Source organism: Halyomorpha halys, unplaced genomic scaffold (genome assembly GCF_000696795.3).
Source record: "Halyomorpha halys isolate HHAL.00 unplaced genomic scaffold, Hhal_1.1 Scaffold384.1, whole genome shotgun sequence".
NCBI lineage: Eukaryota > Metazoa > Arthropoda > Insecta > Hemiptera > Pentatomidae > Halyomorpha > Halyomorpha halys.
In genome coordinates, this window is record NW_027107790.1 from 915190 (window position 1) to 933766 (window position 18577).

General features: G+C 30.9%; 1 protein-coding gene across 1 annotated transcript in view; it reads left to right on the forward strand.

Annotated features, from left to right (window-relative positions):
* grsm (granny smith) overlaps window positions 1-18577 on the forward strand; it is a 38557-nt gene continuing 19980 nt past the window's right edge. Inside the window, exons 1-6 of the mRNA XM_014422654.3 lie at window positions 1-109; window positions 6460-6671; window positions 13105-13290; window positions 13365-13610; window positions 13676-13772; window positions 17831-17964. Coding sequence (XP_014278140.1) covers window positions 6504-6671; window positions 13105-13290; window positions 13365-13610; window positions 13676-13772; window positions 17831-17964 — 831 coding nt within the window. The 5' untranslated portion in view covers window positions 1-109; window positions 6460-6503. The remainder of the gene's footprint in view (window positions 110-6459; window positions 6672-13104; window positions 13291-13364; window positions 13611-13675; window positions 13773-17830; window positions 17965-18577) is intronic.

Here is an 18577-nt window from a genome sequence, read left to right on the forward strand (position 1 = left end):
CTCTGGTGTTTACGCCAGCTGATCGTAACCTCCCTGTCAACATAACACACCCACAGCATCCTATTAGTTATTAGTTATTATCCTGACTTTCAGATCACAGTTATTCCTGGTGAGTAACTGGAGTTTTCAATATTAATATGTATTAACTATACATCACCAAGGGTAAAATTAACATAATCCTTGTTCTCATTATCTGATACAAGGGGGTTACCAATGTCTTTTTTTTTTTTCATGAACATTTATTATCCACGTGTATTTAGTAATTTAATTTTCATCTTTTAAGTCGTAAGGTTGTGTAAAAGTATTTTATGTTTGTTAAAATGTCCCTCTGTAAGTTGAAGCCTGCCTATAGTTATATTATAATTTTCTGTTTGTTTTTTTAAAATTTTCCTTTCCCTATTGGATTTTATATCTAGTCCTTAACATTACAGGTGATTAACAGATCTTTATGATATTATTCCAATAATCTTTCAATGGTATTATCATAATTAGGCTCAAAAACAGGGAAGGACAAGTTTTGAAATTGCTACAGATAAGTTACTAATTTAGCCAGAGATCTGGTATAGGTGTCATTTTACAGAGTATTCCATGTCTAACATATGATATGCGACACTATATGGGTTAGGATTAAACAACAGTTCTATGAACTTAATTAAACATTTTAATTTAATTTGTCTTAAAAAGTATTTATTTCTAAAATTTGAGATTTATTCCTTCAATAGGTATTATTATTGTAAATCACAGAACAAAATATAAATTTGGGATGGGAACAGTTTCATGTTGAAAAATAAATGATTAAAACTCTATTTCTATTAGTTTAATTCTTTGTTTATATTAACTATTACAGCAATGATATTATCAAAATTTCCATGAAAATAAATATAACTTAGACAAATCTAACATTCTAATAATCAGTCAGGAGATATATCTGACGAGAAATTCATCAGAAGATTTTGACACTTCCTTTTCACTAGCTTTTGATTCCATTGAAAAGTTTTACTCCTATATTTTTTATACTGTTGTTATTGCTATGTTCTCTTGATAGGTAATGCTGTATCAAAAAGATTTTTCAAAAAACATTATGATTTAACTGTGTTTTTTTGGCAGATGAGGAAAGTCCTTTTATATTTTTGGGTAGTTTTAAAGTTGTTAATGTTTTCTACTGGCCACTCTAATAGTTGTAGCAGGATTTGGATTTAGTTTTCATTGGTTCTTTGTAATCTGGCACGAGCTGCCAGCCTCTATGGTATCCCAACTCTGTCACAGAAGCCTTTGCCATGTGTGGTGACCAAAAAGTACCACTTAGCTTGTGCTTTAAAATCTTCCACATCAAAGTAGATGTTAAAGAAATATTTTGTTTTTATATTTGCCAGTACCTATATTTGAACAATAGAAAATCTATATAGGATTTTTTTTTTTAATTTGGCTGAATGAAACATTAGAAATGTCTTTTGAAATGGATAAATAACTACAGCAACTATGTTGTGCTCCAGGGGTGCGATCCCTAAGCATTTTTGCCATGGCACCCTTGTTGGGCTAAGAAAAAGTTTGTAGTACCCTTGTTGGGCTTATAAAAGTTTTGTGTCCCAATTATCCTGAAATATTTTGTATATTTAGAAAATAAAGAAACCACAGTGCAAACAAAATCCTCAATAATAAATTATAACACTAAATCTTAAAGACAGATAGGTAATATTTTTTATCATCATTGACAACAGCCAAGGTTAAATAAAATCTTCCCTCTAATGTCCACAGCATTTAGGATCATTAGGCCAATTTTATTTTGGATTTGGCTCCAAGGACATAGGTCAGCCCAAGGAACTCTGTTTTACCACCATTTCTTAGAGAAAAAAAAACTTCTTGAACAGGTAAACAGTATTTGTTCATTTTTTGTTATGTAGGGCTTTGGCCACCCTGTGCACAATGTCCGAAAACTGTGTTCACCACTCTCTGGGGGTGTCAGATTTTTCAGAGAGGCCACTGTATATTTTTAGGTTTATAGCCAATAACTCCTAAAGTATTATAAGTAAATGAAATGTCATCATAAACTACTTAATGGCTCATTAAACAAACTTCAATTTTAGCTTTAATAGAGTTTTTATATTCATTAATTCCTGAGATACAGTTTTTCCAAAACCTATATATTTTTTTTCTAAATAGTGATAAACAAAAATGTTTTGAATTTATTTTGGCAAATATTCTGAAAATTATCATTCTGTAGAAGATAATCATTATAACCTACTTTATAGTACATTTAAAAAGCTTTGGGCCCTAATAGAACTCTTTAACTTCCGTATTTTCTGAGATAAAGTTTTTTAAACACCAACAATTTTTTTTGAAATATTTATTTGTTAATATCAGTTAAAATAGAATATATGTAGTAAAATACATGCTTATAATAAATCTAATTAAGGAAATTGTATAAATTAAATTACAAAATCATGAACAGTAAAATAATAAAATAATTATCGATACATTTTTTTAATCATTGTTTATGAAATAAATGAAGTATTTTTATGAAAATTCATTTGTTACACCCTTTTTGAGTTATAAGTACACAGTGAGAAAAACAAAGATGTTTTCTATTGACAATAATACTTTGTCAGTCTTGCTTTATTCTCTACTAGAACTAGAAGTGAGGGAGGCATTCCAAAACAGAATCTACGAAGATGGAACATTCTGAAATTAGTCGAGTCAATGGAGAGAACAGCTTCACACTCCTCAGGAAGAAGAATAGTCAAACAAAACTTGCTAACGATACTGTTCCATGTTGTCTGTTTTTGAGGAGCCTTAAATGAGAACAATTAGAAAAATTCAACAAGCAGTTATACTTAAATACTCTATTTGATAATAGGTGTAACTCGTCCATTTTTGGGTGTTCATATTGTTCTTTTAGTCATTATTATTCTCTTAATTGTTGGCTATAACAGAATTTAATAATTTCTTTTAATCCACATTCATCAAAGATGATAGATATTTAAGTATAACTGCTTGTTGAATTTTTCTAATTGTTCTCATTTAAGGCTCCTCAAAGACAGACAACATGGAACAGTATCGTTAGCAAGTTTTGTTTGACTATTCTTCTTCCTGAGGAGTGTGAAGCTGTTCTCTCCATTGACTCAACTAATTTCAGAATGTTCCATCTTCGTAGATTCTGTTTTGGAATGGCTCCCTCACTTCTAGTTTTTCTTAGTCATGCATACCTTCATCTTCTCCTTTTATTTCATAAGCCTCTCTGTTATTGGTAAAACTATCCACATTAGAGTTTTCTTCTTCATTCGGAAATAAATTGTTGCCTTCAAATAATAAATTATGAGCTTCAGCTAAGTCTTTATTAAAAATATTGTTAATATGTATATCAAACATCATTTTCAATCTGAAAATTGAGTAAATAAAAAATATATTACAACCATCAAATGAAAACATGGGGACTATGCTTGATGTTGAAACATTGCAATGGTGTTTATCGTTATTTAGAAAAAAAAATTATTGATGTTTGAAAAACTATCTCGAAAAATATTTAACATAAAGAGTTCTATTAAGACTCAAAGTTTAACAAATTTAGTCTACTTAAAGTCTTAATACTTTTGTTTGTGCAGTTGGTAATTTACAAGATACAGAGTACTGAATGAAAAATGAGCGAAAATTGCAGTTTTTTTTTTTTAATAAAATGAACTTCCGGTTGTGCGCATTTGAAATAGTTCCATACTAACTTTTCTAAAACATTTTCTGGTGTTCCTGTTGTTTAATTGCAGGTGGCAGGGCATTGGAGTACGCCATTTCAAAGAGACCCCAAGAGCAAATAAGTTTATATACGATAAACAAATACTTATGGGCTCTGAATGGTCCAATGCCCTGAAATTTAATATAAATTATGCACCCCTACGAGGAGTCCCAGGTGTCAGCGGACAGGATAGAGAAGTTGGGTCCCTCTGTCACAAATGCAACAGAGAGCCGGAAACACCAGCACATGTGCTGGGGAAATGCCCCAACAACTCCCTCCTCATAACACGCCGACATCATAGAGTGAAATACGAGTTAATGAAGCTCCTAAAAGAAAGAGATTTTCCCTGCTTTGACGAGGTCTACTGTGTAGATACGGATGAATCCACAAGATATGCGGATATAGTTGCTTTTCCTAAGAAGGGGAAGTCGGCAATCATTCTGGATCCCACCGTGAGATATGAAAATAACGACCTTGACCAGGCAAATAAGATAGATAGGGAAAAGAAAATCTACGATAAATGTATCCCTTTCCTCAAGGAGAAGTTCCATGAGGGCTTCGGAGAACAAGACTTCAACGTGAGAGGCCTCTGGTTCGGAGCCCGTGGAACGATTCCCAGCACAACTAGGAGCTTCTTGGAGGAGCTTGGGGTCGATGTCCAGGACGTGGCTAGGATGACAGAGAATATAATACTTGACTCCCTGGGAATCATCCACCACCACATGGATGGAAATTAATGAGTAGGGGAGTTATCCAGATTGTAAAATAGAAGGGAAAGAAAAAATGGAATAAATGGAAAAGCTTGTATTTAGTTTGTAGATTGATATTAATTGTAAAAGAATACTGCAGGAAAAAAAAAAAATAAAGTGTTATCTTTCTATTATATTATATCATATAAAAATATGTAATTTATATATGTCCGATCACGGATTGATCAGTATGCTGTGTAATGTGGCAACCAGATGTATTTGGGCAGCATGAATGAATAAATTTCTTTCTCTCTCTCTCCCATTGAATTAGTTTCCAATATAAAATACGTGTTGGTTGTTGGAAAAGTACTATATTTTCCAAAAAAATGTGTCGGGTCAAATACCCCACTGTGATTAGGTCTGAATTGTTTGAACAGTGTACCTATATCACAGGTATCTGCTAAATATATTTTGTTTGAACCAGCCAGGTTAAATATTTTACCGGAGATAAATTTCAGCTTTCTAGCAGTTTTACTTTTTGTTGGATTTGAATAACATGTGAGGAACTATGTAATGAAATAATTTATTTCATGAACACTGGACATCAGCAGAAAAAAATATATATACTCCAAAAATAAAGCCCAAAATTTTTTTAATTTATATGAAAATTAATACTTAAGGGTTTCATCAGACAACAAACGAATATGACTTCAATGTTCCTAAAAACCTTTTTTATGATCTACTTTCTATTAGCAATGTTTGGTATTTATTTTTTAAATGCATTTAAATCCCTTAATTTTACCAACAATCCTTTTCCTTATTCTACATGAAAAAATAAATTGATTGATATATAATAACCATTAAATACATGCAGAGAAAAGGCGGTATACGACAATATAAAAAATTCAAAAATTATGTAAAATATTTTTTTCTCCGTTTCTGAGGTGCAATTGCAATGACCCCTGACCACCACTTAACTACTTGTATAATATTTAACTTATTATTTAACTTAAACCTAAATCGCAAAACAAAAATTGCCAAGCCAAGCCATTTTATGTAGTTTATGGGATCCTAAAGCACTCGTAATTTTACTCTATGTTGAAGCTATTCCACTTTTTGTGATTTTCAAAAAAATAAAATAAAGCTCTTAAATTTCTTAAATGACAATTTAGATAAAATATATTCAGCGAACAGCTATAATGTGAGTACACAATTCAAATTATTTTGACGAGCTGATGTGGCTAAAAATATTTATACTTCTATATTCTTTTATCTTCAACAGTTTTTTTTTATAAATGAATCTTCTGTGCTAACTTTTTTGGAATTCAATTGAATCTCTTATTTAGTTTTCTTTAAACACCATCCCAGGGGTGAATAAATTTATTCAAATACGTTTTTCTTGGAACCTATGAATTGGTTGCTAAATGTATACAAAAAGGTTTTGTGTGAATTTTTATAGTAGACATTTCAACTTATCTAATTGTTTTAGTAATGAAAAAAAAAATTAATCTGATTTTAGCTGGACCTTATTGTATACTACTGCACTTTACAACGTATAAAATATACACTGAATGATATTTTACTTCTATGCTAATTATCAAATATTTTACAATTACATTATTTATCTTGTAGCTTGGTTCACATTTTCCACTTTTTTAGGGTATTCAGTATGGATATATCAATGATAATTATTTTAAAAAATAACTAGCTGCTAGAAGATTCACAAATATACACTTTTGATACTCATAACTGCACAAAACAAAATCTCCTGCAGTAACAAAGATTTATTGTCTAAATAAAGTAAATTGTATCCAAGGTAAGTTTCAAAACTCTCTATGTTTCTTCAAATGTCCAACGTTTTGGCCAATAAATTTATGATGGACAAATTGACTGAAACATTGGATTTGAAGAAATAAAGAAGAAGAGTGTTTTGAGACTTAACTTGGATACAATTTATTTTATTTAAACAATAATAACTAACCTCAAGTAAATGAAAAGATTATATGTATTAAGATTTATTGTTATTAATGAAATATTTTGCTTTAGATATCTGAGCGTGATTGTCTTTGGAGTGTATTGAAATAAAGCCAATGGAGTCCAACAACGGGCATTGCCAAGTTGACTTAATTTTTTCATCCGACTCTCCACCTAGTGATCCTAAAAACCAGCCTGTTTTGATTGTTGGACAGGCAGTTAATCTTGATAAAATTGAGTATAGTCAAGTTCAGCATAAGTTGGAACCAAGAGTGTCTCAGGAGGTAAGTATTAAGTAAATATATGTGAATGGTCACTGGTCCTTGATCCCTGCATTTACTATTTTGATACCTCATAACTGTTAGTAATATTAAAATTAATAAATCATTTGTAATTATTTCTGGACCTTTGTATTAAATGTTAGTTATTTTAATGAATATATTTTGACATAAGGAATAATATTTCAATATGAGTGTTGAGATGATAGCCCCAGGGTATTTAATTGTTAGAAGTATGGATAGTTGAATTGATTATTTGGATTTTAATAAACATGATTTATTTGGTGATTGATGCGTGCTATGATTAGAAATTAGAGTTTCAACAGTGTGTTTTCATAAACCTATATTGTATTGTATGTTAAAAAGTATGTATTGTTTTTTCAAATACATTATTTCTTTGAACTTTCAATAGATTATGAAAAAAAGAAGTTAAATTAAGGACTCACAATGGGAGACTATGCATGTAGGATCACAGATTTCAATGATATTTTTGGTGATAGTAGGTCAAAAAATATTAGAAATGTGTCCCGTAGGAGACAAAAAAAATGTTCATAATGTGAGATTTTTTTTATATTATCGCATTCCACCTTTGCTCCGCATCCATTTAATGGTTATTATATACCAATAAATCTTTATAAAACTAAATAATGCTTTATAAGATACATTTTTGGTATTCCTAGGCGTTCCCATATCCCACATTACTATTCCGAGCAAAGCTGGCTTTATCCCAGTATCCGGAGACAATACCTCCTTGGGACATTTATATTACAAACCCTAATAACCAAAAAACCTACCTATATCATTGACCTCCTTACACTACATTTTTCCATTCACCTATTAAACGCAAGATCCCAACCAACCGATTTCTACATCCCTACCTACAGAACTGCCTCATTTTAAAAATCTTTTCCTGTCCGAGCTACCTCATTTTGGTACTCCTTACCCATATCCATCTGTAAAGCTTCCTCCTTAACTTCATTCAAACATTGACTGACTATATATCCATCTACTAGACTTTCAAACTTCTGTGAACTTGTAAATAATAGAAAACATTATAAGCATTGATAAATTTATATTTTTGTTCATATTTAAATTTGTGATAGATCCATATAATTATGTTCAAAAGTCAATGTAGCCAGACTGCAACAAAAGTTGCTAAAACTGTTCCTGGTTGTTATTCTTAGGGGACCAAGTGTCCCAGAATGAAGATTGTTGATTGTAATAAATGAATTTAAGTGTGTAAAAATTAAAAAAAAAAAAAAAAGTTGCTCCAGTAAAGTAGACCAAAAAACTTCTGTTTAGGAAAAATCAGTCATATTTGTTTTTAGCGTCTTTTGAAACCCTTAAATACCAATTGTGATTTAGATCAAAAATTATAAGTTTTTGGGCTTTATTTTTGAAGTTATTATTTCTCCATATATTTTTTTTATGGAGAAACAAAGTTGATATTCAATTTTCATACCTCCAAAAACCCTTAATTACAAACTTTGATTGAAATAGAAAAATAAAAGATTTTTATTCAAAATTTTTGCCCTTAATTTTTTTTTCAGAAATTACAAAAAATGCAATAACTTCAAGACAATGCCACTAATCTGCACGAAACTTATAAGGGGCTTAGAACATTCTAAACTGTATGAAATGGTACAAACTATATTTTCGTAAACAAATTAGAATTGGAGATATAATATTGATATGGACTGGAAGAAAGGAAATTCAGCTTTCCGAATATTGTAGTTACGTTGAATTTGAATTACATTGTGAGGAGTTGTGAATTTATTTTGTGAATGCAGGACATTAGAGAGAAAAAAAGTTTCTTCAAAAAATAAAACCTGTAAATATTTTGGCAAGAACCCTGGGACACATGTCTAATATTTTTAACCTAGTATCACCCAAAAAAGTTTCATTGAAATCGGTGATCCTACATGCGTAGCCTCCCCTTGTCAGTTAAAAAGGATTAGAATTTTGGAAAAGATAAAATGATATTTATCCTTATATGGAGACGAGTGTATAATCAGAAGTTTTAAGCATTTGTCAAATCAGTGCCTAAACCAGGTGCTGATTTGAATGGGGCTTTTTCATATGAAGATGGCGTTCGAATAATTATTTTTATCATATAGAACTATCATTCTTGATAGTTTTATCAAGAACACCTTTATCTGAACGAGTAGTCATGGTGGAAGGTGTATTTAATCATAAAAAAACTAAATCCCATCTATGAGCTTCTATCAATCAAACCTATAAGCATTAACTATGAACCAACCCCAAAAATCTAAAACAATGGTTGTGTAAACAGATGATTTGTTCAAGATCATGCTCAGCTAACAGGTTTTTCACCAATTAAGGGTTTCCACTTTAAAGAGGCTGGATGATTTCCCAAGTATGGCTCCTGAACTCACAAAGTTGACACACGGCTGATTTAGCAGAATAAATCATTTACTCCAACAGCTGAATTCGAACATAAACCCGGGAGATAGTCATTTTTTTTTTACATAAGAATAGAATCAAAATTTTAGCAAACTACCAGAGATTCAAAATGTGTCTTGTTTTTCAGTTATAATGTTGATATTATTCAATATAAATTGAAAATCCTCCGGTGACAGTAAAGTTTCCTTTTTTTTTTCATTATTTTTAAGAGCAGATCATACAACTTTATCTCTCTTGATACAGTTTTATTAGCCACAATCACTTTCTGTTCTCTTTTTCAATGAGTAAAATAAATAAGAAGGTTTAATTTAATTTAGAAGGTTTAATTAGAATCATTCGAAACAATAGAGATGATAAGGGTCCTTTACCCTTTCAAAAATGCTATTCATTGGACAATATTTTCCTACCTAGGAATGCACATAGAAGCAGATGGGAACATTGTTGATGAAGCTCACAAAAAGAGGAGAGTTCTTAAAATGAAAAGATGCGAGGAAGACTTCCTACAAATCATTTCAGGTATTATTGCATGTAACTTGTAAAGATGGAAGCAGAAGCCTTCATAACATCTCTATCGGAACAGTAAAAGAACATCTTTCAGCTAATAGTCAGGAAGTCAGAAAAATGTGACTAATATCACACAACATCTAATTAATTTCAATCAGTTATGCCTTTGAGATGAGCTAACAAATATATATACGTCTGTCTGCCTGAATAAAAAATGGTGGTCAGTTAAATTTTTAAAATTTCTCTCATTTTTCATTGAATGCTTATTATATTCAAAGCTACCTACCAGATGAAAAAATATATAAGAACCCTTTTTTAAAGAATAGTACATTTACTAAAATGTAGCTTTTTTATGTTGAATAAATCTCGAGATATAGTTTTGCAAAAATATATATATATTTTTTTCAAAATGTCAGAAATCAACATTTTGTGAATATATTTAGTGAATATTGTGGAAACTATTATTCCTAAGAAGATAATTATCATAAACCACATTATGAGGAATTTAAGTGGCTTCAATTTGTATACTATTAGACATCTGTATGTCATAAATTTCCCGAGATATATTTTTTAGAACACAAGTTTTGTTCCCTATTAACAAGAAATTAACATTTAATGAATATATTTTGGGGATTATCTTGGAAACTGCTACTGTTACGAAAAAAAATAAACTACTTTATGGCTGATTTAACTAGCTTGAATTTGAGTGTCAATGGACATCTGTAGATTTTTTTTTATAAATCAACATTTTTTTTATTATAAAAGTAAAATCAATATTTTGTCAATTGATTTTGGCAAATATCATGAGACTTTGTGTTGAATTTAAATTATTTAAATTTGAGTGCTCACGGATATCAGTATGTTTAATAATAATAATAATAATAATAATAATTTCTGAGATAAATAACCAAAATAAATTCACAAATTCCTAATATTTCATAATTTGTAAAAACAAATTTGGTTTTTGAAAAACTATTAGATATACTGTTTAGTTATGATATTCCCTGTCTAGGGGGATATTATCATAATTCATTATAACTGATTGCGCTATTGTGGGTAAATGAGTGCTGTGGACTGTATTTTTGAATCAATAAAATAAATTATGCATTTTACAAAAGAAAGCCTCTAATATTGATAACCTATAACAAAAATAGGTTGGTTATATTGGGTCAGGCCGAAAAGGGTGTACAATATGATTAGTAGGATCAGTTAGTAATAATTTAGACTATAAATAATGAATGGATGATATAGGTTATACAAAGGTTACTTTTCTTATGAGATGGTGGTTATTGAAGGTTTTATCTTCTCTCTTCTCTTCTCTCCTTGTCCACCATCTTCCTTTTCCTTCCTCCATCTGGTCAGGTGTGTAAAGTTACTCAGTTATGGCAATTTTAATTAACACATAAAAAATTTCCTGAGTTCAAGTCTATCTTATTTTTCAAAAGCACCACTTTGATTAGCTGGTTACAATTAATTGATTGATTTGCCCACAGAGGGCAGGTGCCTGATGTGTTTAGTTGCTGACTTATTATATAATGATGATGATCTTCCTTAAACATATACACATGTCTATTAGGATTCAAATTGAGGTTACTTAAATACATCATAATGTAGTTCTAATGCATACTAATTTAATAGATTATTACCAAATAATCTTTGTAGGTGCCATAGTTTCCATGATATTTGCCGATATAAATTCACAATCTTTTAAGCAATATTCGTAGGAAAAAATTTTGGATTATGAAAAACTGTATGTCAGGAACCATTAAACTTACAGATTTGTTTCAGCAATCAACTTGAAGCTGGTTAAATGTACCATAGAATTGTTTATAATGATAATCTTTATAGATGTAGCAGTTTCGAATACATTTGTCCCAGTAAATTAAAGACATGTTTATTTCTCGTTATCTGAATAACAATTACAAAATTGGTTTTTGAAAAATAATGTCTCAGGTACTATTAGACATACAGATATCTAATAGCACCAATGTTGAAGCTAGTTTTATTCATTATGATGATTATTTTGGTAGGGGTTATGTAGTTTCCATATTTGCCAAAATATGTTCATAAAATGTTGGTTTTTTTGTTATTTAGATACAAATGTTAGTTTATGAGAAGGTGTATCTTGAGAAATATTGAATGTAAAGAGATCTATTATGGCTTAAATTTTAGCAGATTTCCTCTACTTTAAAAAAGGGATTAATCATATTTTTTCTTCTGGTTGGTAGGTATTAAGATATAGATTCCCACCTATAGGACGTATTACCATTCATTGATAATTGAAGAAAGAGTATGGTGATGTTTGCATGATTGTTTAAGGTATTCACAAATGGATGTTTCTCAGGGGTTATGTGGATATTCATGAAACAAAGAATCCAGCTAGGGATCATCGGTTTTTGACCAGATGATCAAATGGATTGAGGAATATTGTTTGTAGATCGGAGGACCCTTCCCTAATTTGAGTTTAATTTCACTTACTCCATAAGATAACTCATTGTTGGGTACTGGCCTCCTCAAGCAGTTTCAGCCAGTGAAATGCAGCTGTATTTCTATTCCGAACTCTAAGCAAGGTACCATGCATTTCTTTGTCATTGTGTTTTTCAGGTTCTCAGGGGTCTCATCCTTGTGACATGGCCTGTCCAGTGTAGCCTACTAAGCATGACGCTTGTTACATCAGGCTCATTTAGCAAGGAGTATACTTCTGTCTTTATGCACCTTCTCCATGCTGAACCATTTATCATTGGGTCGTAAATGTGTCATACCTAAACCCTCTTCTGTCTGCTGCAACTATAAGAGTACGTTGCCTGGTAGTGACTTCTAGGAGGTGGGAATAGGGCCTCTTGAGTGAGGGTGTACTGCAGCTATTTCTTGGGATTTAGCAATACCTGTGTTATACATTTAATCTAAAATTGTATAATAACTTAGGAGAATGATGAGGATCATTAAAGTATGGAAGATGACAATATAACGTATCCTAGGTTTGTATTAAAAAATACGGTTTAATATCATCTATATACGTTAATGATCATTCTGTACTATGCAGCCTATAGAACTATAGGTCTACTCCTAATTACTCCTGTATACAGCCAAAGAACTGTTTTAGGCCCTAAATCCCAGGATTTGGCGATTGATCTTTAACAAGTCTTTTGACTTCTGCATTTGATAAATCTCTACTTTTGGGTCTGGAGATGTTGCTGCAACAACTTATTGGAGTGGAGCAGAATCTAAAATTTCCTAAGAATTATGACCAGATTTTCCCAACTTACATGAGGTCTGGAGAATATGCCCCAAAATTAGTCCTTTTCATAAATATTTTTGGAAAACTAACCACCTATAGAGGCTTTTATAAGCAGTTTCTATTGAAATGACCTTTTTGAATAATGTTTTACCTCAATTATCACAATTTAAAGTAGGTTCTCAATAGCTGAATTTCCCACGTCCCTGTTTCTTTACCTAGTTGGAGTACATTAGTATCTTAAACCTAATAAAAACAAGAAACAATTTTTTTTAGGTATTTAGGAAAGGACGTCAAGGACTTCATCCAAGAACTGGTGACTCTGTTATTTCACTGTATCTGAATAGTGTAACTCTCGCAAGCCTTCCTGCACGGTGCTCGCGTCATAATGCACCAGCTCGTCCACACTCCCTTGCATCTGTGGTGAAGAATGTTTCTTCTGGGAGATCAGAAACAATAATTGTAAGTCATAATTTGACAGTTGATTGTTCTGGATTTTTCATTTCTTAATAAGTTGATTACATTTCATGTTTAAGATCGTGTGTCCATACACTGATGCTCTAGCTTCTGCATCGGCTGTTGCTCGTTCATATCCGTTATTTTCTATGAAATCTCCAAAGGCCCAGAAAAAGGTGAAAGTAAGGGTTGAATTTATCATAGTGGATTCTGATGGTAAGGAGTTGGACTTCGATCTTCTTCAGTCAGTGGCAGATGGAGTTCGTATGACAGCTTGTATTGTTGACAAACCTTGCAATATGATGGGTGTCTCGCATTTTTTACAAGTATTTCATATTTAATAACTTCCTATAAATTATTAGGAACCGATGTAAATAACAATCTTTTCTAGGAAATTGAAGCTGTTAGCAAAGAATATAATCTGGAAATGTCTGTATTCCGAGGAGAACAGCTTAAAGAGATGGGTCTTGGAGGAATTTATGGAGTGGGTATGTATCAGGTAGTGGTTTATTTTATAGCATGTCTATTTTTTCATTGTTTATGGCTAATATTCAGCATTTAAATGCTAATTAGTTCTATCTAGCTAGGAAAAATTGTATTAATGACAAGAGCTTATTTCTCAGCTCATGTATTTCATCCAGTTGAATTTTTGTCCACTATCTTAACTCTATCTTATTCTCTAATAGGATCAATTTTTGCTCTGTCTGCAAAAGGTTCTCTGCTGAAGGATTCTCCTTGAACTATTAGAATAATGGGTTTTGGGCCTCAGAAATCGATTAGCGTAATTCTTTACTCTTGGAAGAATGATTTGTATCTATCTGAGCCATTTATTAGCATAGCATCCTGATTGAGACTTTATTTAATTTCTTCTTTGATATTGTTCTGTTCCATTTCATATAAGTGTATGCCAGTATTAGTTTAATCCGACCATTCATTGATTGATTGATTGATTGGAAACCCTGTGCTGTGGCAAATTTTTTTCCTGGTGAACTGTTGTTTTCCTTGTATACCCATTTTTTTTGGTTTCAGTGTTTGTTGGAAGTTAAATAGTAAGCATGGGTCACAGGTGCCTGCTTTATTCTTATCTTATTGGAAAAACCTATTCTCTGGCATTTGGATCCTTTCTATTGCATGGGAAGCTGAACAATACCAAGTTTAAATTAAAGTATTAGAGTACTACCAATGGGTAATTTCTCTACATGTCTATAACATACCATTATGTTCTTATTACAAATTTACTTATCATATTTTATGTACAGTTGTAAATGTCAATAAATAAATTTAAAAAAAAATTAAAGTATGATTGAAAACCTGGAATGGGTTAGCCAGTCATGTGATTCAACCCAAAATAAGTGTGATTTGTAAAATAATAAACTAATTATTTTGGCCTGTGAGATGTTTTCCTGTTTTCATTCATTTTAGATGTTATTTTCTTTTTCATCTATTTTTTTATTTTTATTTATAAATGTTCTTTTTATAAGAGATAAAACTCTATTATGATCTTTCATTCAGTTCATGTCATGAATTTAATAATTACTCAGTTTTACATTTTAATATAAATATTACTTCCCACAAATTAAAGTTACATACTTTAGACAAATATTTATTTAATGTATACTAAAAGAGTACATATTAAATCAATTATTATTTTTATTTGTAAACAATGTGGTAATGAACTTGATCTATTTTGGTATTCAGTAAATGAGTTTAAGTATGGTCTGATTTATTTATTGTAGTATTATATTTAGTATAGTAATGTTAGGAATTTCACTATCTGGGAATAGATCTTATCTCTTAGATGGCAAGATAAACAACATAATAACATTTTTTGTATTATAACATATTTGATGGCATTGTTTATAATTTTTTTTTACTTTCTTTTACCTATACATGAAATATAAAGTAAGGGGAATTATTATGAATGTACAAAATTTCGAATTTGAGTTGTGTGTGATTTTTGGTTTTCTCAATTGCTCTATGATTTTTATTAACTCTGTATATCAGTGTACAATTAAATGGTATTTAATACCAATTAGGTATTATCCTCATTGAAATAGTTTTACTAGGTTTATAAATGCCGAATTTTTAAATTGGCTCTCTCTAAAGTACCTTTAATTTTATATTATCAACCATCTCACATTTTTACTAGTAGTGAAAAGTGGATATGAACGGATTTGATAATTAACTTAAGGAGAAAAGTGGAAAATTATTTTTTCCAGGTTGAAAACACATTTACAGAAATAAGATTAGTAATATATAGGGTGTTTTTTTAAGCCCGATAGAACTTGAAATTGTAAAAAATAACACAAAAAATTAAATTGTAATCAAAATTTTTTTTTTATTCGAAAGATCAATACGTGACATTAACATTTGAAAATGATTTCGGGCATATGGGCACCGCGGCTGTTCTTGACGAAGCGCATTCTGTAAAATTGTGTTCAGCGATGAGGCGCATTTTTGGCTTAACGGGTTTGTTAATAAGCAAAATTGCCGCATATGGTCGTGCGATTTGACACCTCTCGATTATTTCCTGTGGGGCTACGTGAAGTCATTGGACGCTGATAAACCAGCAACAATTGACGCCTTGGAGGCCAGCATTGTTCGTGTTATTCGTGACATACGGCCAAAATTGGACGTCCAGAATGCGCTTCGTCAAGAACAGCCGCGGTGCCCATATGCCCGAAATCATTTTCAAATGTTAATGTCACGTATTGATCTTTCGAATAAAAAAAAAATTTTGATTACAATTTAATTTTTTGTGTTATTTTTTACAATTTCAAGTTCTATCGGGCTCAAAAAAACACCCTATAGATGTATTATATACTGTTGGAAAGCCAAAGATTTAAGAAAAAATAATTTTTAACATATAAAGTCATAGGAGGTAATGGAGAATGAAAAAAACACATAAATAACAGGTCTGTTATAACAAATTTTAACTTGCTGAGCTCATGTGCAGTCTTTTTCAATTTCGCCAGTCTGATTAATGCTTTCATGTCACAATAATTATCAAATAGTAATTTTTTAATTTCACTTAACCTATATTTGAGCCTTTCAGTAGATAAGATTAGTAACTTCATTATATCACTCTTACAATTAATTTTTTTAATATTGTTTCTATATCAATTTAGCATTGATAAATGGTCAAGAGCAGAATTTAAATTCTAGTAAAATATTATATTTTTCTGTTTCTGCCATACTTTTGCAAAAGAAAAATGTTAAAACATTACATCGTGAAATATTATTTAAAGTACTTTTCAGAAAACTGTTGAAATTGGAGTTAGTTAATCTATCAACTGAAAGACTCATTTGGAAAATAAGTACAGTAAAATAATACCACAGTGACTTCTAAAGAAATATCTGTTCTGAAACAAGTGGGGATTGATAAATAAGCTGAGCTGTGTAATATACATTAGTTTGAAAAAGCTTTGTGATGGAAATTTTGAAACCTGTTATTTCATTTTACCTTCCAGTTACTATTAAGGTTGAAAAAGAGTACCTAATCATATCTGTGGACATGGTGATATAATGACTAACTTTGACTTCATATAAACCTGAATAACTTAGTTGAATTTGACAACCATATTAGTATAGAACATTAAAGGCATAGTGGTAGAGAATTATGTGAACACCTTGTATTAACTTTAATAATTTATCGTAATGTAAACCATAACACTATAGTTATATTACTCCCTTGTAGTATTGTCATTTGTGGTAACGATGGTAAAGGGTCTTGCATTAAGAACTAACTTAAATTTGTACAATTTGTCCAACTTACCCTTCAAAAGATGTTGGGAGTTTTTTCTTTTAATATGCATAATTGACAGTTGTTTTGCAAATAAGGCCATCTGGAAGTTCTAATTACAGTAAACTTTAAGAAACTCATTTTTTAAATATCTTTTTGACAACTACATGAACCATTTTCATACAATGGACACAATATATATATCTTCTTATTTCTGTTAATGAGTCATTTCTCTTGATTTAATGATAATACTTTTCTATTTCTCTCTGAAATCATTCACCATCTGAATTCATTTGTTCTACAGTCTGAGCATTTATTATTTCTTAAATGAGCTCATCATTTCACCTTTAGTAAAAGTATCCTTATACAGTCCGATTATATAAACAGTATTAACATAGCCTCTTAAGACAACCCAATGGTTACATAAATGTTTGACATTTGAAATTTGGCTATGATTTTGCCAATTAAATTGAGATGTTGTTACTTTGCCTTGCTTTCTTTGTTGCACCTTATGTTTTCTGAGATGAAACTTCTTTGTAGTAGATTATTTTTTTGCAAAAATAATCTTTTTATAATGACTGCGTGCTTGATTTTGTGCTTAGATTTGTTATCCATCCATTTATGTTTTTCTGTTTTTTCTATTGCATCTACCCTAGCCGGGAGGTTGGAGGTGCATATGGAGTTAAAATAATCCAAAGGTGATCACTATTCTCCTTATTCTAATTATGTGTTAAATGATATAATCAGGCTGTTTTCAATTTAGTGGTAGTTGATCTTAAATTAAATTTTGTTTGTGCTTGATAGGCAAAGCCAGTACTGACCAACCAGCATTAGCGGTCCTGACTTATATGCCAACATTTTCGTATCCTGAAACAACTGTTGCATGGGTTGGAAAAGGTATCGTCTATGACACTGGTGGCCTGTCACTTAAGACTAAGGTAAGCTTATAAAATTTTATCTATTAATTTATATTGAACATTTATCTTCTGCTCTTGGTATTTTTCATTTATCAAATTTGCTTCATAAAATTTATTATAGTGTACATGGATTATTTTCCAAAAATAATTTTGATTACAAGTAAATTTATGATAAGAAAATATTTTTTAAGTCTTTTACAGTTCTAGTTGATTTCTGTTATTGCTTTGTAATGTAAATTCCATCAGTATGCTAGTGAGTAATTCTAATTAACTGCTTGCTTATTAAGTGAAAATCACTATTATTTACACTAATTATTGATATAATGGAAAATTATATAGTTTTTTTTCTTTGAATTAAATTTTAAAAAATTGAACCCTAGTTTTTTAATGTACACACACACACACACACACACACACACAGTTGTAGTAGCCGCGAAGTACTTGGAAGAAGTTACCCTCATCGCTAACCAGGCTGTTGCTACGGTCCGAGGTTGGCTGTCTTCGATAGCCCTACAACTTGCAGATCACAAGACCGAAGTTCTCCTAGTAACTAGCAGGAAGCAGACTGAGTCTATCACTGTAACAGTGGGTAGGCACGAAATTCGTTCCCAGTCTTGCTTAAAGTACCTAGGAG